At 43.4% G+C, this 24,612-nt stretch overlaps 1 protein-coding gene across 1 annotated transcript; it reads left to right on the forward strand.

The window, feature by feature from the left end:
• The first annotated feature begins 672 nt into the window (after positions 1 to 672).
• Positions 673 to 13,913, forward strand: OAT (ornithine aminotransferase). The gene is made up of 10 exons (XM_027655212.1): positions 673 to 781; positions 4,382 to 4,608; positions 5,540 to 5,764; positions 5,892 to 5,987; positions 7,938 to 8,065; positions 9,848 to 9,970; positions 10,648 to 10,776; positions 11,636 to 11,749; positions 12,517 to 12,661; positions 13,576 to 13,913. The coding sequence occupies exons 2-10, from the start codon at positions 4,410 to 4,412 to the stop codon at positions 13,734 to 13,736; spliced, it is 1,320 nt and encodes a 439-aa protein (XP_027511013.1). The 5' UTR covers positions 673 to 781; positions 4,382 to 4,409; the 3' UTR covers positions 13,737 to 13,913.
• The last annotated feature ends 10,699 nt before the right edge of the window (positions 13,914 to 24,612 follow it).

The following is a 24,612-nucleotide window of genomic DNA, read 5'->3' on the forward strand; positions in this document are numbered from 1 at the left end:
AATTGGAAGAGAGTAGGTTTTGTTTAGGAAGAAGTTATTTCCTATGAAAGTACTGAGGCCCTGGCACAGGTTGCCCAAAGAAACTGTGGCTGCCCCATCCCTGGAAGTGTCCAAGGCCAGGTGGGACGGGGCTTGGAGCAACCTGGGCTAGTGGAAGGTGTCCCTGCCCATGGCAGAGGGTGGAACTGGATGATTTGAAGGTCCCTTTCAACTCCATCATTCTACGATTCTCTGATCCCAAGAGAGCAACTTGCAGCTGCCAGCAGAGTTACCACCACCATCCCACATAGTTCCCATTTCCTAGTCCCTCTCAGTTTTTATTCAGTGCTCGCCTTGTCCTGCAGCACCTTTCCCGACGGGGCCAAGGGCTGGTGTGACAGCGACCCGAGGGCGCTCGGGCAGGGCCTGGGGGGCTTCACCCCGTCCGGGTGTGAGGGGGGATCCGGTCCTATGGCCACAAGGACTGTTCCTGTGCTGGTTTTGGCTGAGGTAGAGTTAATTTTCTCCACAGTGGCGAGTGTGTTTTGGACAGTCCCCGGGAACAGGGGAGCAGAGCCCCCGCTCTGAGGGGCGGGGAGAGCCCCCACCATCAAGGGCCGAGGGGGCGGGGCCGGACACGGGGGCCGTGGCTGTCAATCATCCGCAGCAGCCAATCGGCGGGCGCAGCGGCGGTGACGTCAGGCGCGGGGCGAGGAGAAGTGACAGAGGCCCGGGGCCACCACCTCCTTTTCGCCGCGGGCCCGGGGAGCGGCAGCACCTCCGGCAGCACCTCCGGCTCCAGGTACGGCCCGCCCGGCTCTCCCTCGGGGGACGTTCTCGCCTCCTGCGGCCCGGCAGGGTGTGATCCGACCCCAGAGCGCTCCCGCGGGCGCTGTGCGGGGAGCGGGGGCGGTGACAGCCCATCCCTCCGCTGTGCTGTGTCAGGCCCGCGGTGCCGCAGCTTTGCCTCTGCAGTGTCTTTGGCGTTGGCTTTGGCGGGGGGATGGCGAGCGGGATCTCCTGTTTCACTGCTGGGTTTATTGCTTTTTATTTTTTTTTTCTTTTGCTGGAGAAAAGGAGGCTCGGGGGGACCCTCTCGCTCTCTGTAACACCCTAACAGGAGGGTGGTCGGGCTCTGCTCCCAGGGAACAAGGGGCAGGATGAGAGGAAGCGGCCTCAAGCTGCGCCAGGGGAGGTTTAAGTTGAACATCAGGAGGAATTTCTTCACAGAAAGGTTAATTAGATATTGGGAAGGGCTGCCCAGGGAGGTGGTGGAGTCATCATCCCTGGAGGTGTTTAAGGAGAGACTGGACGTGGCAATCAGCGTTCTGATCTGGTTGACAAGGTGGTGTTGGGTCATAGGTTGGACTTGATGATTTTGGAGGTCATTTCCAACCAAACTGATTCTGTGATTCGGGATTCTTCTCTGCCAGTTTAGGTCCTGAGCTGTTCCTGATGCCTGCAAAGGTGGCTTGGCATGTCCACGCTGCTGTCCCTCCTGCTTGTCCCCTGGAACGTTCACCCCCTTTCATTCAGCTGGTAAAGGCAGCAGTGTGGCACTGATTCCTCTCTCCTGTATCAACATGACTCTGACTGGTTTTATGTATCTGACAGTACCTGCCATTTACCTTGGGGTGTGCTTCAGTGTCTGTCAGGGGTTGGGGACCTACAACCATTCAATTTACCTGTGAAATCACAGGCACTGGCCCCTGTCTGGATATTCTTGCTCAACAGCTGAGCAGAGTTGTTCAAGTTTTCACAACTGTGGTTTGGGTGATTTTTATTTTCTGATGCAAGACCTTTTCCACTTGGTGTAATTCCCTGGCTTCTAATTCCTGTGCTGCCTGCTTCAGAGCACGATCATGTTTCTCACTTCCTCATTGTTGGTAACAGGATTGGGTTTCTTCATTTGGTTTGTTTATTGTTTTTTCCTTATTTTACCCCTCCTCTTTCCTGAAATTTCTGTTAATCTTCTCTTGTGTATCATCAAAGCCAGATTTTTCTCCACCTTTTAACTTCAGATTTGTCTGTAATTTCCCAGCTTCACTCAGCCCTACTCCATGTAATCTCCTAAACCTTGGATAAAATGGTGTGGTCTCACTAGCACAGTTTGCAGGGCATTTCTCTTCATGGAGGGGAAAGCCCTTTTAAAAAATTCTGATTACTATTTTCCAACCTCTTTGAAAGAAGTAAAACAAGAACCTCAAACTGGGGATCTGTAATTCTTCGTGCAGAAAGGTACCTCTCTGATACAGGGCAGATGAGAGTTTAGTTTCTTTGCATCCATTATTTCAGGAATGTCTGGGACATCTGCAGAAATATAGAAGCTTGTGACAGGATTAGCTGCTCTGCCATGGAGGTGTGCCAGGCTGTCACAGACCAATTACATTTTAGTACTTAAGCAGGTTGCAATTTTGTGGAAGGGACCTCAGAATTTTTTCTTGCACAGAGAATTATTTGTCTTTTTTGTTTGCAGAATCTCTGAATAACCATCTTGAGAAGTATTAACACAAATGTCTAATATTTAACAGCTGGAAACATGCCCAGAGCTGTGCAGCTGCTATTCATCTCCTGCTGGAATGGAGACTGTTGACTCTTCCTAAACTCCTGGATTTTGGTAGCAAAATTTTAGTAGGTGGAGCAAATAGTCTTTTGGCTTTGGTAAGAAGTGAGGAGCAGCAAAGTAATACCTGAGGAGTTTGCTGAAAGAAATGCCTCCCTGTTCAAGGGGACACATCCACGGTGCTGATCTTTTCCAAAATAAATTAGGGATAAATCCATGACTTAACACTTCTGTCTCTGCAAGGAGCCTGAAATAACAGCAGCCTTGTGTAAACCATCCTTGCATTCTCTTGTTGGCATTTAACACCCATATTTTGGTTAGGTTTTATGATATGCTTTGGTTGGGTGCTGCAGCAGTGTCAGGGCTGCTCAGCTCTCCAGTTTGCTGTGGAGTGTGATACAGAGGAGGCTGCATTTCATATTCAGAGTACTTATTGTAATCTGTGATCCTCCTTTGGGGCTTAAACCCTTTGGCAGCTTATAAATGTGATGTTCTGCAAGACTAGAAACTTGAGCTTTGAGAGCTCTTGGTGGCTCTCTGCTGTTCCCTGCTGTGAGGAGAGCTTGTTTGGACAGCTTTAAAAGTGCCAACTCACTTCCCCTTCTCTGGGACGTATCTTTGTGTTGTCTGAGGTGCAGGCACAGAGAAGAAATCCAAGTGCATTTGTCTCATGAAACCCTCAGATTATCATAGATGGTAACAGTACAAGGTTGTATGTTCAGGGAAAATTGCTGAGTTTACTAAGAAAATAGAGAGTGCTCTAATAATCATTAATATCTGACATATGATTACTTCCCATCTGTTTTTTGATCACAGAATCCCAGAATGGTTTGGGTTGGAAGGGACCTCAAAGCTCATCTTGTTCCAACCCCCTTGCCATGGGCAGAGACACCTTCCACCATCCCAGGTGGCTCCAAGCCCCATCCAGCCTGGCCTTGGACACTCCAGGGATGGGGCAGCCACAGCTTCTCTGGGCAACCTCTGCCAGGGCCTCCCCACCCTCATAATAAAGAATTTCTTCCCAGTATCTCATCTGAACGGACCCTCCTCTAGCTTAAGTCCATTCCCCCTTGTCCTGTCACTCCAGGCCTTTGTCCAAAGTCCCTTTCCAGCTCTCTTGGAGCCCCTGTAGGCACTGGAAAGGGTTCTAAGACCCCAAAGCCTTCTCTTCTCCAGGCTCAACAGAATGATGGTCTTAAAAAAGTATTGACAGTGAGTGCTTTATATAGTAGGCAGCATTTTAAAATCCAGAATGCAACATTTTAAAATCCAGAGTGCAATTTATGTAAAAAGTTACAAATTTTACTTGTTAAAACTGATCCCAGTTAAAACTAATCAATCTTTTATCAAATTTGTTAATATTATCAGCTAAAGGTGATTTGTGTCCAGTGCTTCTTCCCAGTATTATATTATTTACTTTCTGATTTTGTGACAAGGTTGGACTTACAGTAGTCTTTGGCAGAAAAAAGGCATTTCAGTAAAAAAAGAAGTTTGATGAACTTAACTTTTTTATTGTAGTTTATATTAGTAAACCAAAATTAAGGCACAGTGAAAAAAGAGCTCTTACAGGAAAAATGGTGTAACTAGTTCATAGACTCGGTGAGTCACACAGCTTAGTTTTCTTTCTGTTTCTGTGAGTGTACATTAAAATAGAAAGAAAATACTAGCTTGAACTTAATCCCACGTTAATTTATAGTTCACATAAGATTTCTTACTTGAGTTGCAAAAGAGTTGGGAAACCCAGTAATCCTGGCAGTAAAACCCCTTCGGTCACATCGTGGGTTTCATCCAAAGTGTCGTTAGTGCTAATTATTAACTGTCTTTATTTTCCCCCCTCAGATCTGTATCAGAATACCTGAGGTCCATCATGTTTTCCAAGCTGAGCCGTCCCCAGAGTGTTGCTGTTCTCTCTCGAGGTCTCCACGCATCACTGAGTTCTGCTGCCTCAGTTGCTCCCAAAAAAACTGTTCAAAGGCCCGTCTCCTCTGAGTCCATCTATGAACGGGAGGCTAAATATGGTGCCCACAACTATCACCCACTGCCTGTTGCTCTGGAAAGAGGGAAAGGTATTTTATTTAGGTTTCCCTCAGTGTTGTGGAGGAGATGTGTCTGTGCAGGTGGGATGGGATCAGTTTCTGAACCTTTGTTGGGTATTTTTTTAGGGTGGAATTGAGATAATTGGTGAAATAAAGACAGCTAATTGTTGGTTAGAGAGCTGGATCATTATGCATAAAGCCATTTGTTAAAATGGTGATGTCTCTAAAATATTTTATCTAAATAAAGGTCAAAGTTCTGATAATCTCCAGAATAACTCAGCAGGAAAATTGCCAAGCAACTTTGTTTCTTCTTTTGCCTTGTCTGGGGAGGCTTAATGTTAGTGTGAACATGAAAAGGTGCATTGGAACCCTATTTAAGTCCTTGTGTACTGTTCCTGTATTATTGCTTAATTTAAATTTACTCTGGTCTTTAATTATGTTTAAGGGGCCTTTTTGTCCTGTGAGTTTATGTTAAAATACTATCAGCATAGTGATCCAATAGTTTCTCTTTTTCAGGGCACATTTTGACAGCTCAGAGCCTTCAGCTTCTTGAGTTTTGAGATTATTTGGGTTCTGTTGATTTTGTTCTTTATTTTATGACCTCCAGTTAATTCTCTTACAGAAGTTTTCTTCTCTATCTACCTTTTAGTGCCTAAAACAGAGATTTGGAGGGGAAGTAATAGTCTGATATTACTAACTCCATGGAATGGCAGCTTCATATTGGAAATGCTTCTTTTTTTTTTGTTTCCTTATTTATACTGTACTAGTTTTGTTGCTCATGATCTCTTTGTCAACTGATTATTTTCTAGAGGCCCTTTCAGGAATGCCCTCAGGGATAGAGAGAATAGAGAGAATACCATTTAAATTGGCCAGGTTGTGTTGTAACCCTTAGTTTATACCATTTAGTATTATCTCATGTCGTCTTTTATTTTGTGTATTGACCATATGTTTGTTTTCCCAGGTGTTTATGTGTGGGATGTTGAAGGTAGAAAGTATTTCGACTTTCTGAGTGCTTACAGTGCAGTTAATCAAGGTCACTGTCACCCAAAAATCGTGGATGCTCTGAAAGCTCAGTCTGAAAAACTAACCCTGACATCCAGGGCATTCTACAACGATGTACTTGGTGAATATGAGGAGCTCGTCACCAAAATGTTCAATTACAACAAAGTTCTTCCAATGAACACAGGTGAAGAAATGATTTTATTTCCCTTTTATTTCTTGTCTGTGAGATTCAGCAGCTGTGTAACATTTGGTACTGCACTGATGGCCTCTCTCATGTGCAGGAGTGATCATGGTGCTGCTTTGTGTTTCAGGAGTGGAAGCTGGAGAAACTGCCTGTAAACTGGCTCGGAAATGGGCATACACTGTGAAAGGAGTCCCAAAATACAAAGCTAAAATTATTTTTGCAGGTATGTAAAGTGTTCAAAGCTGATTAACTTCCTTAAAACTCTTGTGTTATGAGTTGAGGCATTGAGGAGGAAGAGAGCTCTGGCCACTGGATTGTTGAGGGGCAGCCTGAAGTCACGTGGAAAGTACACTCAGTCCTCCATGCTCTTTTAACCACTTGAAGCTTGGTATCTTTTTATTCTTAACTGCTTGTCTTTTATATAACTTTTTTTGTGAAATCACTCCTCAAATTGCTGCCATGCCTCTCATAGGTTGCACAGTAGAGTTAAACCTGCTTCCCTCTTAGGCTTCACCCTACCAGTGGTTTTCTTTGCATCCTTGAAGTCTTCCAGAGATTGACATTAACTCAGTAAAGCCATATTGAATTCTTGATCATATAATGAAAGTAAAAGCAGTATTGCTGAAGTAAATATTGGGCCCTGATTCCCTGTTGAAATAGTTCCTCCCTTTACCTGCCTGCTCTGCTTGGCTCCATAACAGGGAGAAGTTACCTGCCCCCGAAGAGACTGTTGTGCTTAGCTAAATAAAAAAAATGGAAAAAACCCCATATATAATAAAAAAATCTGATATTTAGTGTTCTTTGGTTATAGATAAAGTATTCTCGTCAGTGCTAATGTTGTTCAATGATTCTGTATTTTATTAAACCTTTCAGAATAAAGCTTACTACTCAAATATTGACCTTTTTCCCTGAGATTGCTACAGCTGCAAATACTAGTTTTAACTTTTGGTACATATAGTACCTGAACCATAAGTGCCATTAGGCAGCATTTGTAAATTACACTTCATAGTTGAATATTGCATTATATTTTCTGGGATTGAATAGAGATTTTTTTCAAATTTCTTCTGGGAGTTCTTTGAACAAATATACTTCTCCTTCCTTTTCTTCTGCATATATTTTATTTTGCTCTTCAGACAATTTACTTATAGTAAGTGGTTCTCATCTTGATAAAGTGGATCTTCCCTCCATTTTGGCAGGAAAAAGAGCTCTCTTGGGTAGCTAAGGGGAAGCCTTTGAACATCAGTTTAGAGAACTCAGCCTGGATTCTGTGCTGGATAGTGAGGCACTGGAGCATCCAGGTGGAGACAGGCTGCCTTCATCAGATCCACTGCTCTGCTTCCTGGGCTTTGAGGTTACAGGGAATTGCTCTCACATAACCTTGGGGTGACAAGCAGGGGTTGTGCTGGGGGACAGGGTGTGGTGCTCATGTAGTGGGGTTTATGGGGTTCCCTGCAGAGTGGAAACATCCTCTGCCCCAGGATCACACTTACACAAAGGAATTGTTTGGGGAGGAGAAAGCTCATTATGCTGTGAAGATATTGAACCCTTAATCTTCTTTAGTCTTATTAAATACCTTATTAATTATCTGAGAGTCTGTTGATTTCACTGAACTATTAAAATGAAGATATTACTGACTTAGTGACAGTTGGTTCCCGAACATTTTAACTGATGTTTCTAAATAAAATAGTGCAACATCACAATATTTTTACATAGGTAAGTGGGATTTTCTGGGCCTTTAAAATACACAGAGTGTATTTTCTGATTTAGGCTTAGTGGCAGCTTTATTTTTAGGACTTAAATTAGGGATAGTGTTCATTTCCTGCCCTATATTTAATAAGTAATATTTACATAAAAGCTGAACATCTTCCTTAAAAAGATGCTATTTGACTTATTTTCAATTTTTCGGACTACTAACAAAATTTAAGGAAATTATTTTGAATAAACTTGCCAGGTCTTAGAGTATAATTTTATTTTGCTTTTTGATATGTTCTTTTGATATTACAACATGGTATATTTATGACATCAATGCAAAATGCTAACAATTAGAAGAAGGATGATAATATGCTGATGTTAGATAACTTAAAATGCAGTAACAAATGGAAAGTATGATCTCCTTTAAACTGTTCTGGCTCTTGGCCAGTTTTGTAACAATCCCCCTCTCTGTTTTTTTCAGCTGGCAACTTCTGGGGCAGAACAATGTCTGCCATCTCCAGTTCTACTGACCCATCCAGCTATGATGGATTTGGGCCCTTCATGCCAGGTTTTGAAGTGATCCCATACAATGACCTCCCAGCTCTTGAGGTATTTGACAATTTCGTCATTTTACAATGTCTCTTTGGTAAATAACAAAGAAAATCAGAAGCTTATCCCTTTGACACTAAGATACCTGTATCTAGATTTATTTAAGAAATATATATGTTATTGATGTGCATAGGTAATGTGTGTAAATTCTGCTTTGGTTTTGATTTTCAGTTTTGCTTTAGGATGTAAAAGAAAAACCACATGATCTGTTTCCTCTCACATCTCACTAAGATGTTCAAGGTACAAATGAAGACCAACAGATAAACCATAATGGAATTCAGATCCATCCATAGCTTACATTCCATAAGTCAGGACTTGATTTCTGAAACTAATACCTTTAGCTACTTTTCTCAGAAATGCTGTGCTTTCTTCAATGATTAGATAACTGAAAGAGAATAGGTTTAGATTGGATATTGGAAGGAATTCTTGGCTGTGAGGGTGGTGAGGCCCTGGCACAGGTTGCCCAGAGAAGCTGTGGCTGCCCCATCCCTGGAAGTGTCCAAGGCCAGGTTGGATGGGGCTTGGAGCAACCTGGAATAGTGGAAGGTGTCCCTGCCCATGGCTGGGAAGTTGGAACTAGATGGGCTTTAAGGGCCCTTCCCACCCAAACCATTCTGTGCTTGTATGACTAGAATTCACACAGTTGCAAATAAGTATTTCCATTTCACAGCATCCTTAAAACCGTGCTGGGCTGGTGTTTCACTTAAGCTACTGAAATGCCAGAGATTCTACATTTCCCTGGGTTTCCTGAGTTTTGTCCTGTTAAGCTGTTGGAGAAGGTTGACCTTGATTTGTCTAAAATTTTCCACCTCCATAATGTGGGTTTATATTTTAAAGGGCTTGGTGGCAGCCACAGGGTGCTGGAATTGGGACCTGGGAGGCAAGAGGGTTCCAGCCAGATACAGGTAGTCCTGAAGGGCTTGGAATGTTGGCATTGCCACTTTTGTCATAGAATCACAGAATGTTTTGGATTGGAAGGGATCTTAAAGATGGTCTTTTTCCAATTCATTACCTGGGTACATCATCTCTGTGAGCAAAAAAGTTTCATTGAGTCTGCTTCATACAAGGGGATGGGCTGTGGAGATTGGAGGGATTGTAGGACAGAGTTGATTGTCTCCTTAGAGTTTGGTTAGGATGAAAACAAAGGTCTCTCAGTGTTTTAGTTGCAGTGTGGAAAAGCTTGCTCAGGTTTGAACCTACATCAGGGTGCCCATTGTGAAAGGCTTGTAAGTATTTAATGGCTTCATTAGAGCTGAATCCATTCTGTTTATGGGACCATACTGAGAAAAGCTGTAGGAAATTCATGCTGGGAATCATCACATCTCTTGTGTCTCGTGGACTTCTAAACCTTTTTGAACTTGATAGTGCAAGAATGTACCTGTGGACTTTGCTCTAAGGTAAAATTGTTCTGGAGAGGCTCCATTCTTTTTTGTTTGAGGGGAGAGTTGAGCAATTGTTTGTCTTGTATGGGGTCATGCAAAACTGAAGGTATTTCTGAGGTAATTTATGGACTGATCCGATAATCTGCTTACCTGAGTCTGCAATTTTTAAGGTTTGTACCTTCCCAGGTGAGCACAGCAGCTCATTTTGCAAGGCAAATAGTGACATTGTGTTGGAACTGAAATGGCACTCAGGGATAACTGCTTGACATAAATGCCATTATCGTGCCTTAAGGAAAAACACTGGGGCTAGGATTAGGTTCTGCTACACGTATTTTCTAAATTTGACCTGAGTAAAGGATTTTTCTTTTTGTCTTTCCCACCTGTTTGTCCATTTCTACAGCGGGCCCTTCAAGATCCCAACGTGGCAGCTTTCATGGTTGAACCAATTCAAGGGGAAGCAGGTGTGGTTGTTCCTGACAAGGGTTATCTCACAGGAGTGAGGGACCTCTGCACAAAACACAATGTAAGGAATTCCCTGTAATAACGTGGCTTAAACATTACTGTGTTTACTGCTGTATCTTGTAAGGTCATCCTTATATACTAGGTGCAGGACTTCATATGTGATTTAATAATCTCCTTTTATTTCAATAGAGCAGGGATACTTCTTGTGTTTCCTGCTAATACCTTACCAGAAAGTACTTCTTAGCAATGCACATTTTTCACTATTTCTTACCCCTGTCACTGGTTTAAGTTACTGATGAATGTTCTTGAACTGCATTTATTTTAAATTAATTTAGCTTTTAATTTCTTTCTCACATTCTAAGTTTCTTGGGACCAAAGCAAATTACTGCAGTAATTAATAATTACCATGGCTGTTAGGAGCCCTTGTTGGTGGAGTGCATAAGTGCCAAGAATTTGTAACAGTAGTGGGTCACAGAGTGAAACACTGAAGAAAATGGTTATCAGCGGTCTCTGATTTAAAAACCAGTGGTCTCTATTCCAACAGAATTCAGTCTTAATTTGCAGGTGCTAGTCATAATTCCTTCTATACCTTCAGAGGAAGGTATTGACATATTATTAGTAAAGTTGTCTTTATTATTGTTGTGATACCTCAAAAAAAGAGAGCTGTATTGTTTGAATTGAGTTACGGATGGGAGTGAAACTCATGGTCTGATCTCTGCTCTTTTTGTCTCTCTGAAGGTTCTGTTTATTGCTGATGAAATACAGACTGGTTTAGCCAGAACAGGGAAAATGCTGGCTGTTGACCACGAAAATGTGAGACCTGATATAGTTCTTCTTGGAAAGGCCCTTTCTGGTGGTTTATATCCTGTGAGTAACAAAGAAATACCAATAATCCGAAATAATATCAAATTATTCAAACATTTCTTGAATAATGATTTTTTTTTAGTAATTAACATTGAAAATCTACCAGTTGGAAGAACAATAACTCTGATGTTTGTTGTGCTTGGAATTTGTTGTTTACAAGATTAGCTATGATTTATGACCAGACAGCCCAACCTGTGAGAGATACATAATAAAACAGTGGAATATCTAATACTACTTTTTTAGCTGGAATGGCTGTTTTTCTGTCAGGAAAATAAGTGTCCAGTAGTCAACTTTTCATTATGAAATTTCTGGTTAGCCTTTTTTACTCTCTCTGGAGATAATCACAGCAAGACTGTGATAAGTTTCTAGATGAATTCTGTAGAGGATAAAATACTAATATATGTTAAAACACACATTATGGAGCTGTTTTGGAACAACTGGCATGATTTCATGTGTTTGGCATGTCTGCATGACTGATTTTATCCTCTTGGAGTAACTTAAATTCCTGCTGATTAGGCTGGAAATTACAACATGCCTTGAACTATTTTGGCTGATTAAAGGTATTTCTGAGTTGTTAAACCAAGTGTTGAAGCTTAAGGTCTTGAAATAATATTCAGTTTGGAGAAATGCCTCTCTGCTGTAGTTGAGAGTTACATGTTACCACTATATCTAAGTGTATTTAAGGGATTAATTAGGGGATTGCCAGATCTTCTCTCCTGTATACAGAACTGGGAATATAAATGTAATTTATTACCATGGGCTAAAAATTTCCTGAGCCCTGAGGAAAAGTTTGTTTCAGAGATATTAAAGTTTACTGTTTTAAATATGTCTGTTGGTGAATTTGCTGCCCTCCCCATTTTAGGTCTCAGCTGTACTGTGTGATGATGAAATCATGCTGACCATTAAGCCTGGTGAACATGGATCTACATATGGAGGAAATCCATTGGCTTGCCGTGTGGCAATGGCAGCACTGGAGGTTTGTGTGTCCTGATAAAGCTTTGGAATCCAAAGAAAAAAGTGTATCACACTGACATGATCTTTGCTTAAATAAATGATATTATTTCTTATGCTGGGAGTATCAATCCAGCTTTAAGTACGAATGGAAAATTGGCAGTGGTTATCTGCACAGATCACAAAACAAATTCTAAAGTTTTTATTGTAAGTGTGTCCTAATTCCTGTGTTCTTATGGTCTTAATGTCTTAAATGTCAAAATAAAATTTATGCAGAGGGAGTTTCAAGGCACTTATGTAAATTTGGTCAAATAGCTTCACTAATTTCATGAAGACACTTTGAAATTGGATTATATTGGATATACTAGCAGAGGCTGCTCTGTGAGCCTGATAAAATGTGTGTGCTACTGGAGCTCAAATAGAAGCTAAAATGTCTTGTCCAGAGTGTGTGGCTTAATTATTCTGTGACTGCCTAATTGACTACATGGGATGCAGGTCACTCAGCAACTCTCATCGGATCTGGAGAGATTAAGAATCTTCAGAGCTTTACTGTTGACTTGCAAATAACTGCAAATGGCAGTTTTGAACAAAATTTCAAAAATATTATTGTTTCTTGTAAAAATGAATGAGTAAAGGCTTGATACCAATCTACTGGGATATGCAACCTTTGCAGTGATACTCTGGCTGCAACAGCTTTTGTATCTCAGTAGCTGTAATGTCATTTACCCTTCCAACATGGTACATAAAACAAATGTGGTGCCCTTCAGCTGACTAGATCTGACTTCCCTTTAGGTAATTGAAGATGAAAACTTGGCAAAAAATGCAGAAATAATGGGTAACCTCCTAAGAAATGAGCTCATGAAGACGCCGTCCAACATTGTAACTGCTGTGAGAGGAAGGGGGCTGTTAAATGCAATTGTAATCCGGGAAACCAAAGGTGAGGAAATACAGTCAACTGCACCATCACAGCATGAAAAAGTACTTTTCAGCTTAACTTGTAGGTGGGAGATGGTATATAGGCATCATGTTTGTGTTCAGATCTTGGCTATAGTACTGTAGTACCTACCGAAAATTTATTCAAGTGTGTGCTGTTGAAAATAAGTGGTTTTAATTAAGGCTGAAAAATTTTTTAAAAATTGTTTGAATTCATTTATGATTTGATAATGTTCAAACCTGATGGTGAATCTGCCTCTCAACAAATACCCTTTTGTCTCCTTATTGGAAGAAAACTGGCCACATTTGGAACACTATTTTTTGCCAGATTATGGAAGGATTGGCCGAGGTTGGTTGTTTTCAGGATGGTTAGAAGAGTACAATGAATACAGGAGGGTACAAGGAAGAAAAAAGTTAATGACTGAGAGTATGTTTCTAGGGATTAACACCTCAAATTATATCAGAAAACTGGATATCAAGGCTCTTTATCAAGGGATAAAGTGTTGTAGGAAGGTGGTATAATTTTCTAAGATGTGCACATGACGCACTGAAATCCAGGTTGCACAAGTCTAACTTTGTGTAAAGTCCTGTCCACGTGTTCCTTTACCTCCCCTTTTCATGGCTCCCCTTTTTTAAATGTATTGCCCCATCTAGACAAGCACTGAGCTGTGAAGGGGCCAGACCTCTCTGTGTGCTGGAGGCAAACCTGTGAGACAAATCCCAGAACTTTGCAGCAGTTCTGCTCAGTGCAGATTCCGGGGGGCTGCTCGGAGTGACTCCATCTGTGAACACACTCCATCTCGCTGCCGGATGGCAAACACAGAGTCTGGCCCCACACACCACGTGCTGCAGTTGTGACACTTCTTCTGCTGTGGTGTAAATGCCCTCAGTGTCCTGTTCTCTCTCCTGTCCTTGCAGACTACGATGCCTGGAAGGTGTGTTTGCGGCTCCGCGATAACGGACTCCTGGCCAAGCCCACTCATGGGGACATCATCCGTCTGGCACCACCACTGGTGATTAAGGAGGATGAAATCAGAGAGTGCATCGAAATAATTCACAAGACCATCCTGTCTTTCTGAAAAACGTGGCTTTTACAGTCTGTCTGCTGACTGCTCCGAGGTGGTGTGCTGAAATATGTGCGATGAAGGCCTGCTCTTGAAGCAATCATCTCTCGTTCCTTTTATCTAGGAGGACTTGTAGCTGTATCTTTAAATTATAGTGGCTTGATAAAGAAAATACAGGATGATTTTAAAGAGTTTCCAGTCTTGGAATACTTGGAAATAAAGTAGTGAGGCGCTGTTCATCTGCTACTGAACAGTCGAGTCAGAATGTTTGAGGGGAGGTATCTGTAGAAATGTGCTTAATTGCTGAAAGTCCTGGCCACAGTTTAAATTGTGATTTATATCTATATTTTACTAAGGGTTGTCTTGCACTCTCATGTCACTCTCCAAAAACATTTGGCATTTTTGCCCCCCGGCAAGATGTCTGTAGGAAGGAAGCACTTGTCATTATGGATGAAATTTGTGTTTCTCATTTGTAGCTTGAAAAAAAATTCTAATGCTGGAGGTTTGACAAACTGGGTGTTATGCTGGTGAACTTGAGAAGCATCGAGCTGTGTTGTGTGTGTACAATATTTTGATTGTATGACAAGAGATGCTGTTTTCAAGCCTGGCCTCAGTGTTTGGCTTTGAAGTCTTGTAAAATAAATCTGAGCATATATATCTGTTTTTACTGTTACAAAACTTTCTATAATTGGGATGTTTATATTAAAACATGCTTTGCATTAAAAAAAATGTTAACGTGCAACTAAGATACTCAGTCTATTCAAAAAGAGCAAAGCTTATAGAAACTTAGAGTTTTTAATACTTAACTGAGCTGGTTTTAGCTGAGACTAAACCCTGATTAATCACTGTTAGTGCAAAATGTTCCCTTTGCTGAGCATAGGGGTTAAATACAGTCACATGTTCATAATGGGAAGTGGTAAATAATCCCTTGGTGTTTTAAAGGCAGCTTAGTTCACGGAAGTGAACCAATCTGCTGGTTGGCTCTCAGAACCATTTACCCTCCCCTTGGTTTGGGTGAGACAGAATGATTAGTCATCTGTGGGTGAAGGAAGACTGATTTCCATTTGGAAAAGCCTCATTGTTGCAAGGGGTAATGTATCACTGGGACTGTTATTCTTAGGAATAAAAAAGAAATGCAGCAGGGTGTTGCTGAGGAAGTTTGACATTTCTGAGAGCTGTGCTTATGGAACCTGATTGGGAAGGAGGGAAATAACTGCAGGAAACCACGGTGTAAACAGCATTTGGTCTCTGAAAGGACTCCAGCAAAAGGTAAACACCCAAACTCCTTGGCAGCCTGAAAGTTTACTTTTTTAGAGTAATAGGGCTGGCAAGGATGAAGGAGATGATCAGGTCTGTTCCCCTGCCCCAGTTACAGCTCTGTCAGTGTTTGCCTAATTGCCTGAAAGGGCTGGAGGGCAGAAAAGACTTCACTGTGTGTTTTAGTGCTTCCCTGCCCTTACTGGCAACAAGTCTCCAACACATCTGTCTGTTTTGCTGCCCATTACAGTGTCCCTAAGGCCACAGAGAACAGGTTATTTTATTGTCCTTCCATGCAACAGCCTCTTACATACCCAAAGTCTGTTACTGTTCTTGTTTCAGTCCTTGCTCCTTCCCTGGTTAAAATTCTGAGTATTTCCTGAGAGACAGTGTTTTCTAGAGCCCTTGCTGTGCTATTCCTGCAATTCCCTGCTCTGCTGTGCCCTCAAAAATGCTGGGTAGAGCCAGACTGGTTCACATGGCTTGGATGCACTACTGTGGTTTATGCCCCAGTATTGTGGGTTTTATTTTTTTTGTGCAAACTGCTTTGAAGAACAGCTTTGAAGCTGTTTCCTCCCATTTTTTATTTGTGTAATAGACAAGAATTACATGCATGTAAAATTCTGCAACTTGCTCGACTGACTTGCATCCTCTGAGAGTATTTCTCTGGCTGCTGGTGATCAGTTTGAGCCTTAATCTTGTCCAGCCTGTTTTCTGGTTGCAGATTTACTAGGCCAAGACTTTTCAGAACTGGAGAAATTTTTCTCCAGCAGACCACTGCTGGATCTCTGGGCTTTTTGTTCATCTTATAGTTGCTTCATGAGTCCAATTTTTTTGCAAGCTTATGGAAATCAGGGTGTGTGTAGACTTTCTGAAGACAAGTCAGAAACTGTCATCCTAAATTGCCCTTATTTAATGATGGGGTAATTTGAGTTTTCTGTTTTAACCTGAAAGTTCTCTGACCCTCTCAACTAAGCAGGGACCAGGGTGTGTGACTGCAGCCAGAGCTGGAGCAGACAGAGGGTTTTGATTTTTGGTTTAATTACAGTTCAATGCCAGAACAAGTACACAATTATATGTATTATTTCAGAAGTGAGGACAGGTACCCAGGATTTCTCTTTCCAGACACTCAGCCTGTCACTAGTTAACCTCTGCTTAACAACAATAAAAACCAAGTTGGCAGTTGTCTGTGAGATGACAGGAAGAGCTGGGATGGCCAAAGGGAATGTCAGAGATCCTCCTCTTCCCCTGTGCAAAGTGACAAAATGACAGGCAATCAGGAAAATCATCTGCCTTTGGAATGTTGAGTCTGTTTTGAGAAGGGGGGGAGGGGGGGGCAAAAGAAGGATTTGCTTCATCATGGAAAGTGTTTTTTGGCAATCCTAAAGTGGAATTTGGCCTGTTGTCGGTGACACTGCTCCAACCTCTCAAACTCAAATACAGCTGCTTCTATAACTAATGTGCTTGTAAATCCGTCTGTGCTTTTATTATCTGGGATCCTAATTAGCCTCAGAAATTTTCTTCAGGGCTTTTTATTACCAAAAAGTTATAGATAACTAAAGTGCCCTCACCTGCTGAGCGCCAGAAACCCAGTGCTTTGGGGTTTGTACTTGTTCCACTGATTGCTCAAGTGCAGGTAGCTCAGCCAAAGGCTGGTACTGAGCAAAGTTTGACTCGAAGGAGGCCAAACTGAATATAATTTACAAATTAGTGTAGTATACGCACAAGAGTGTACGAAGAAAACATATAAGACATTTCATAAAATATTATGAGCTTGGTTTCTGCATGACACCTTTCTAAGAGGTGAAGAAGTGATAAATGCAAGCTCAGAGAATGCCCTTTCTGTACCTTCCTAGTGTATTTTTTTTTTAAGTTTTTATTAGCTGGAGTTGAGAGTGTGGAAATGGCATTGCTTTGGTGATGCTTTTTGCTGCTGTAATTGAAGTTTCTTTTCAAAATGGCATTGGAAGGAGCTCTGCATTGCTTGTCCAGAGGGTTTAGGTTTCTCTAGCAAGAGCTATATAGGAATGTAACTTTCTAAAGGTAGGAATATGTATCTCCAAAATGTTCCTTTAAGCATTTGGCTGTAAAGGCCTAATCTGCCTCTGTCATATGGCCTGCATGTATTTTTGTGAAGTAGCTTCTAATATTTCTTTCCATCAGGTGTATGCAATGTTTTTCTAAATGAGCAGTGACTCTGCCTTCAGTGCTGTGCAAACACATGGAGGTAATCCAAGCACCCCAGAGCCAAACCAGCATTCCTGGGGCACCCAGGGCAGCCCTTGGCTTCACTGGGAGCTTTGTGTGCGGAAATAATGCCCAATTGTGCTGGCACCTGTGCACTTTGGCACGGGAAATGTGCATGGGTTTTGGCATGAAATCACAAAATATATTTCCTGGCATAGAAAGAAAAAATTAAACTCTTTGTGGGCAAATGTAAACCAAGATTTAAAGGCACCAAGTGAAACACTGAGAGGCAAGAACCGCACAGTGAACAGGGGGAGATGGGAAAACATAAAATACAGGGTTTCCTTTTTTCCCCCCTTCCTGCTGGCAATCTTGGGAACCATGCTTATGACATTGTCCTTTACCTGGGCTTCTTTTCAGCCATGAATTTGTGTCATCAAACAGCATTTTCTAAAGTTATAAAGTTACCAAAATAGATTACTTAATAGGACCCAAGTGCCTGGTGGTCATGACCAGGTCAAGAGCTGCACATCTTGAACCTGGTAGAATTTTCCATGGTGAAGCAATCTCTTTTGTTTTGTCTTTTAACAACAATGTTGGTGGACAAGTTAAGTAGAAAAGCAGGCCTTAGTTGTTTCTTAGTTATTTTTTAGGAGTTTTTTGGGTGTGTGTGTTTTTTTTTTTTTTTGGCCGTAACTGCTTTTTGATCTCTTCCATCCTTCCGGCAGCAGGTGGAGCCAGAAGCTCGGTTTTAAACTGAGAATTTACTGCTGGGTGCAGAGTTTTGAAGTTTGGGCCTCCTGGGGACTTGGTTTTGGTCTTGGCTAATAGCAAAGTGTGACACAAACTTCAGTCTCATCTCCAAGCACTATCTCAAAGTAACATGCACTGTGCATTCTTGTGGCTTATCTTGTGTGAAAGGGGATTGTAAAAAGAATTCCTGTACCTCTAGCGTGGCAAATGCCCTGTAATTCTGACTGAGAGGGATGTAGGGAAAGCTTAGGGGGGGGAAAAAGAGGCTTTCTTTCTCACAGTACTGAAGTAGAGCAAAGGAGAAGGTGGAGGTTTGAGACAAAATTTCAAATATACCTTTAAACTTGGGAACTGCTTTCCCTAGGCTTCCCTGTGGTGCTTCAATCTTGAGTGAGAGGCTTAAACAGTTGGAGTTGCTGCATTTGTGCAGTAAAAAGAAGTGCTTTGCTGAACGTTCACTCAGCCCTCAGCAAGAGAAGCAGACAAGGAAAAAAGTGGTACCAGCACTATAAAACAATTAAAAATTCTTACTACTACCCTGGTGGGAAGCCCACAAAGCTTCTGTGTTGGGCATCACTTGGAACAGGTCTTGGGGGTCATTTGGAGGGTCATCGAATGCTTGAGAGTGGTAATTTTCATGGAATCATGGAATCATAGAATAGGTTGGAAAGCACCTCTAAGACCATCAAGTCCAACTGTCCTGCTTCATCTGTAAAACACAGGGAGCAGGAGGGAGTTATCCAGACCCCTTGCAGTCAGATTGCTCGGGGGTCAAGGAAGAGCTGCTGTCTTGGGCCACTGGTGAGAATGGTGCTTTGTTTTTAATTTCCAGTGGAAGTTACTGTGCTTTTATTTTCGTCCTTGAGGCAGCCTGTCCTCCCCCTGCAGCCCATCGTGCTGGATGCTAACGTGGCACAGATAAGAGGTGGCCATAATGAACCCTCTTCGGTTGCTCTTTCCCTCAACACTCTCTGCCCCTCTGCTCTGGTTTGTTTGGAGAAATCTGAGCAGAGACTGTGCTGTCTGGAAAATCCCCAGGCTGTTATCGGCACTAGTCCAAACAAATATGGGTAGAAGGCAACTCCTACTTGTTCCTGTAAAAAAATCCTATTAATCTACCGTGATTTAGGCTGCACAGAAAGCCCCTCAAGAGTATTGACCCTTTGCACAATGCTCAAACCAAACAAAGGCCTGGACCTTGGATGAACTCCTGGCTCTTCCTTGGGGTCTGACTCATGGGAGACCTAATCCTCGAGCTAATACAGTCATTTGGAAGAGCTGTGAAATGAGAAAGGCAAGTAATTACCCTCTAAACACTCCGTTCCTGTCTACCATAGGTATTTTTAGCAGACTCTGAGGCTGTCCTGCCTCAGATGAGTTGTATCAGAACCTAATTTTATGCAAGGAGTAAAACCATGGCTCAAATGGACTGTCCTGGTAGGAATGGCAGTGGTGCACATTCCATCTGGCTCTTGTTGGCAATAAAGTCAAGGCCTGGTCAATATGTATTAAAGTATTTGGCAATTAGGGCTGTGCTGGAGGAGCTACAGGCCTCACATGGATGTGGTGGGAGTTTCCTTGGCATTCAGAAATCATCCTGAGACATTTGAGGGAGAAGATGCACAGGAGTGCTCCCCTTACCTGCAGCTATAGTGACAAGAACATCTATTTTCCGGTAGTCCTCTAGAGTTTTTCATCTTTTACCCTTAACATCAATCGGATATCATTATAAATATGAATTATTTTTTATACTGGAAGCATTTTCTGAATAACATGAATAGAACAGCTTCTCCAAAAAGGGCCTTCACTCACTTCCATCCCAATGGAGGTAGGACAGCTGAGGAAATCACAAAGCACATAAAAGTTTTGGTGATTATTCTGTGCTCCACACCTTCTGCCACCAGTTACGTGGCAGCTCCTGCCTTCTCTGATGATAAATGCTCATCTTTTTGAATAACCAGGATAAGGTAGGTCTCACAGGGACTGCCCAGCCCTTTCATCACAGGTGGGAGCAGCAGCCACTGTAAAGGTGCAGGGGAAAAAACTCAAACAGTTTTGTATACTGTATTTCAGTAGTTTAACACACAAACCTTGGTCAGGACTAAAGATTTAGCAGGAAATTCCTCATTGTTTGCATTACAGATGTGTAACTGTGTACAGGCTGTCCTCATGGTGAGTGGGGGGAGCCTTGTTGGAGCAGGTAGTTGTGAAAGGGATCCTTTATGGGGGGTTATATTGTTCACATGGACAGGAAACCATTGGAGGAGTACCCAGCTCTGTCCCCATTTTGTCTTCAGGGAAAAAAGCCCAATACTGAGTTTTGGCTGCTCACTCTGGCCTAAGGAGTGGAACAATGTTAACCATTGGGTGCTCAGCTCCTCTTGGGGAGTCCATGGCACTTCATGCTTCATCAGCTGCTATGGTGAGGAAAGGGGTGGTGGACAGTCCCAGCTCACTCCTGGGGAGCTGGTGCTGAAGGAACTGCAGTGACCTGTGGACAGTAACCAGTTCCATGCAGGATAAGTCCCAGTGACTTTTAGTCACCCAGCTCCATGCAGGACAGATCCCACTGCCCTGCTGCTGAGCACAGCACCTTCTCCCTCTACAGAACAAGGATAATCCATGTGCTTTCCATCTGCCACCACATTTGATGGATTACAAGCTCTTGAGACATCAGCGAGTGTCCCTTCCTCTGAAGGTGTCCTGTGCCTGGCATGACAGGACCATGATTCCTCCTCTGGCATCTAAACAATGCCATCATGGAGTGATCCCTAAGTAAATGGTGCTGATACACACCCAGGGTTGCAAAGCAGAATATTATAAGGGGAAAAGAGAAAAAGACCAAGAAAATGATGCTGTTGTGCAAAAATATCGCATGACTTTGTGTCCCTGCATCAGGCTGCTCCCCCTGAGCTCCCCTGGGGGAGGCTCTGTGTGAGCATGGACCAGAGCCATGCAATTGGGACATTTTGTATTGTCTGGGATGCAACAAATGTCAGGCAGTTGGAATAGAAACACAGAGCTGTGGCCTTGCTGATACAGTCCTTGATCTCTCCCTCCCATGTGCGGGAACAGTTGCTCCACGTCAAGGCCAAAGGCAGCGTGAGAAAGGGACTGGTATTTGCATGTGGTACAGGCTCGGAGCTAAAGGGCTTGGGTTGGAGCTCCCAGCTCTGAATTTAACCTTGGAGAGCACAAAAATGAAAACAGGATTAAAGCCAAATGGGGAAGGTGTCCCTGTGCAGCCGCCGCGTTCGGAGCAGGAGGTACAGGCATCATTAAAGACATCGGGAGGTTGCAGAGGGGCCTGTCCAAGCAGGGCTGCTTCTTCTGGTGAAGGAGCTAATCAAAGACTATAATTTTGAAAGACTCTACTCTCTGTGGCCCTGTGGAGATGAACTGGGGTCACATACCGGGGCTTTTTAAGCACTGTTTATGTCCACAGGTGGGAGCAACAGCTTGTCATTAGGCAACCTGGAAGAACTTCTTCCCTGAGAGGCCCCTTGAGGACTCATTGGTTTTTTTATTTTGTGGGTGAGGAATCCAGTTGTCAGATTTTCCCAGGAGAGTCTCAAGGTGTTCCTGATGATCCTCCAAATGGATGTTTGCTGCAGCCCAGACTTCTTAAGAGGAGGGGGAGGCACTGTGGTGGGGGCCTGGGGAGTACAGGGTGCTCAGAGATGGATGGGGATGACTTTTTCTGAGCTGAAAGTCAACAGTTTGTAATTCACACACCATGAGCTTGAGCAGGAACATTTTGGTTTAATCTAGTCCTCTGCCCACACTATTCTTCTGCAGGCTAGTGGGTGGTCACATGCTAAACCAATAACAAATAAATTAAAACCAAAAAGGAAGGCTGACAACCATGGTGGTGCCTGAGACCTCCTTCCCCATGTGGCACAACTTTCCTTGTCTCATTATGGCTGGGCCAGCTCTGCCCATGAAACTGTGTTGGTGCTCCAGTGAGGCTGGAACAGGTGAGATCTCAATCCAGAAATGAAGGTAAAAATACTGAACAGGGGGAGAACAAGCTCTGGGGGGAAATCCAGCACAGTCAGAGAAGTACTGCTGCCTGCCTTGCCCTGTGAGAGAGTCCTGAGGGTCTCCCTTCTCTTGGCACAGCTAAAATTTGGATCTTTGGAGAATATGTTTTAAGAGAATTTAAATTTAAGGGAAACCTGGAGTGTGATCAATTAAGGGAATTTAAGAGAATTGCACAGTTTAAGACAAACCTGGGATGTGATTAAAATTTATCTAAAGAACAAAAAAGTGATGAGGATATGAAAATCTGGAATAGCTCAGTGGGAGGAAGCACAGCTCACTGAGGTTACACAGAGCGATGAAGCTTTGCAAGAACAGGAACAAAGTGCTGGCAGTGGCAGCAGGTCACAGAGCTCCTTTCAGCCCTGCTTTCCAGGCAAGTGCTCTCTCCCAAAACCTGGGAAGCGTCAAAAAGTGCTCTTCCTTTGCCCAATGGGGTCATTATCTCCCACTCCATCCCTTTCATGCCTCGATTCTCTGCTGTTATTACCCAGGGCTTGGAGTACACTTCATTCTCCTCTTAAAAATTCAGCACGTGATGCCTCACTCTTTATTAAGGCTAAACAAACCAGATGTTTAAATGTTTCCAGTGATATTTTGTCTTCATGCAGATCTCGTTTTCAGAGCTTAGTTCTGAGAGCAGCAGCCAGAGCTTTCCCAGTGTGAGGATCCACAACAACTGCTGCTTTTCCCTTGTTCACAAACACTGTCAATCTGTTGTGGAAGGGACTAACATTGATTTAAGTGATGTTTTCCTGCCTGCTAATCAGTGTGAGAGGTGAGTTTTGTTACAGTACCCAGTGAAGAGGTGAGATGTCACTGTGGATTTAAATAGGAAATATTAAAATAGTAGCAGAGCAGCCAGAAACTCCACAATTAAGTTCCATCCATCTTGTGGACGTGAGGCTTTGAAATTTTTAAGGAGGGAGATTAGTCACTGAGAAAGAATGAAGACTATTAATAGAATATGATCCCTGCTCATTACTAGACTCCAAGCAGACAATTAACATCAGGAACACATCACACAGCGTGGGTGACCACTGGCCCATGGGCTTGTATCCCCCAGCCACCACCTTAGAGCTCTCTCTGAAGGAGGGTCATTCAAGCAGTGTTGGCAAAGATGTATCTCAGAAAATTAAAGCAGACTTTAATATTAAGCAGTGGCAGAAGAGGTTGAAGGTGGAGTGGGCTGCTAGATCCCTGCTACAGCCCTGCTAGATCCTACAGGATACTACAGCTAGATCCCTGCAGCTGCTTTCTCTGTTGTTTTATCTGACTGAGCTCACCAAGAGGGGGAAGTGTTGATCAGCTGGAAGGCAGGAGGGCTCTTCAGAGGACCTGGACAAGCTGGAGGGATGGGCTGATTCCAATGGGCCCAGTGTTGGGTCCTGCACTTTGGCCACAACAACCCCCGGCAGCCCCAAGGGCTGGGGATAGAGTGGGTGGAGAGCAGCTGGGCAGGTTCTAACCAACAGCAAGCTGAACAAGAGCCAGCAGTGTGCCCAGGTGGCCAAGAGGGCCAATGGATCCTGGCCTGGATCAGGAACAGTGTGGCAGCAGGAGCAGGGAAGTGATTCTTCCCCTGTACTCAGTGCTGGTGAGGCCACCCCTGGAGTGCTGTGTCCAGTTCTGGGTCCCTCAGTTCAGGAAGGACATGGAGGGGCTGGAGCAGGTCCAGAGAAGAGCAACGAGGCTGGGGAAGGGACTGGAGCACATGTGCTGTGAGGAGAGGCTGAGGGAGCTGGGGCTTTTGAGCCTGGAGAAGAGGAGGCTCAGGGGAGACCTTATCCCTCTCTCCAACTCCCTGACAGGAGGTTGTAGCTGGGTGGGGGTTGATTTCTTCTCCCAGGACCCAGCAGTAGGACAAGAGGGCTGGGTCTTAAACTGCACCAGGGGAGGTTTAGGTTGGATATTAGGAAGAAATTTTTTACAGAGAGAGTAATCAACCATTGGAATGGGCTGGCCAGGGAAGTGGTGGAGGTTTTCAAGGTGAGACTGGGTGTAGCATCAGTGCCATGGTCTGGGAACTACGGCGGGGTTGGATCCAGGATTGGACTTGATGATCTTGGAGGTCTTTTCCAACCTGGTTGATTCTATGATTCTAAGATCACCCACTGCTGCCTCTGCAGCACATCCTCCTCCTCCTCTTCATCAGGTCCCTAATCCCAGTACTGTCTGAAAGCTTCATCAGGGACAAGCTTTATTTTTTCTTCCTGCTCATCCATAAAAGTTTAAAGTGGCATAAGATTGAATTAAAACTGATTGGGAGGCAGCTGCTGCTCACAGGTTTTGACAATAAAAGCATTTTCTCAATTCCCTGACCATTTCCAAACCTAGTTTCCACCCTGTATTATATAATCATAGACTGGTTTGGGTTGGAAGGGACTTTAAAGGTCATCTCATTCCACCCTCTGCCATGGGCAGGGACACCTTCCACTAGCCCAGGTTGCTCCAAGCCCCGTCCAACCTGGCCTTGGACACTTCCAGGGATGGGGCAGCCACAGCTTCTCTGGGCAACCTGTACCAGGGCCTCCCCACCCTCATAAGGAAGAATTTCTTCCCAATATCCCATCTAACCCTGCCCTCTGGCAGTTTGAAGCCAAATTACCTTGTTCTGTCATTCCATATCCTTATCCAAAGTCCCTCTCCAGCT

Source organism: Corapipo altera, unplaced genomic scaffold (assembly GCF_003945725.1).
Source record: "Corapipo altera isolate COAL_440 unplaced genomic scaffold, ASM394572v1 180, whole genome shotgun sequence".
Lineage (NCBI taxonomy): Eukaryota > Metazoa > Chordata > Aves > Passeriformes > Pipridae > Corapipo > Corapipo altera.

Excerpts from the sequence above, each read along its gene's own strand:
- OAT (XM_027655212.1), top strand. The coding sequence starts at position 4,410 with ATGTTTTCCAAGCTGAGCCGTCCCCAGAGTGTTGCTGTTCTCTCTCGA. Across the intron at positions 5,988-7,937 it reads AGCTAAAATTATTTTTGCAG|CTGGCAACTTCTGGGGCAGA; the intron begins GTATGTAAAGTG and ends TGTTTTTTTCAG. Across the intron at positions 9,971-10,647 it reads ACCTCTGCACAAAACACAAT|GTTCTGTTTATTGCTGATGA; the intron begins GTAAGGAATTCC and ends GTCTCTCTGAAG.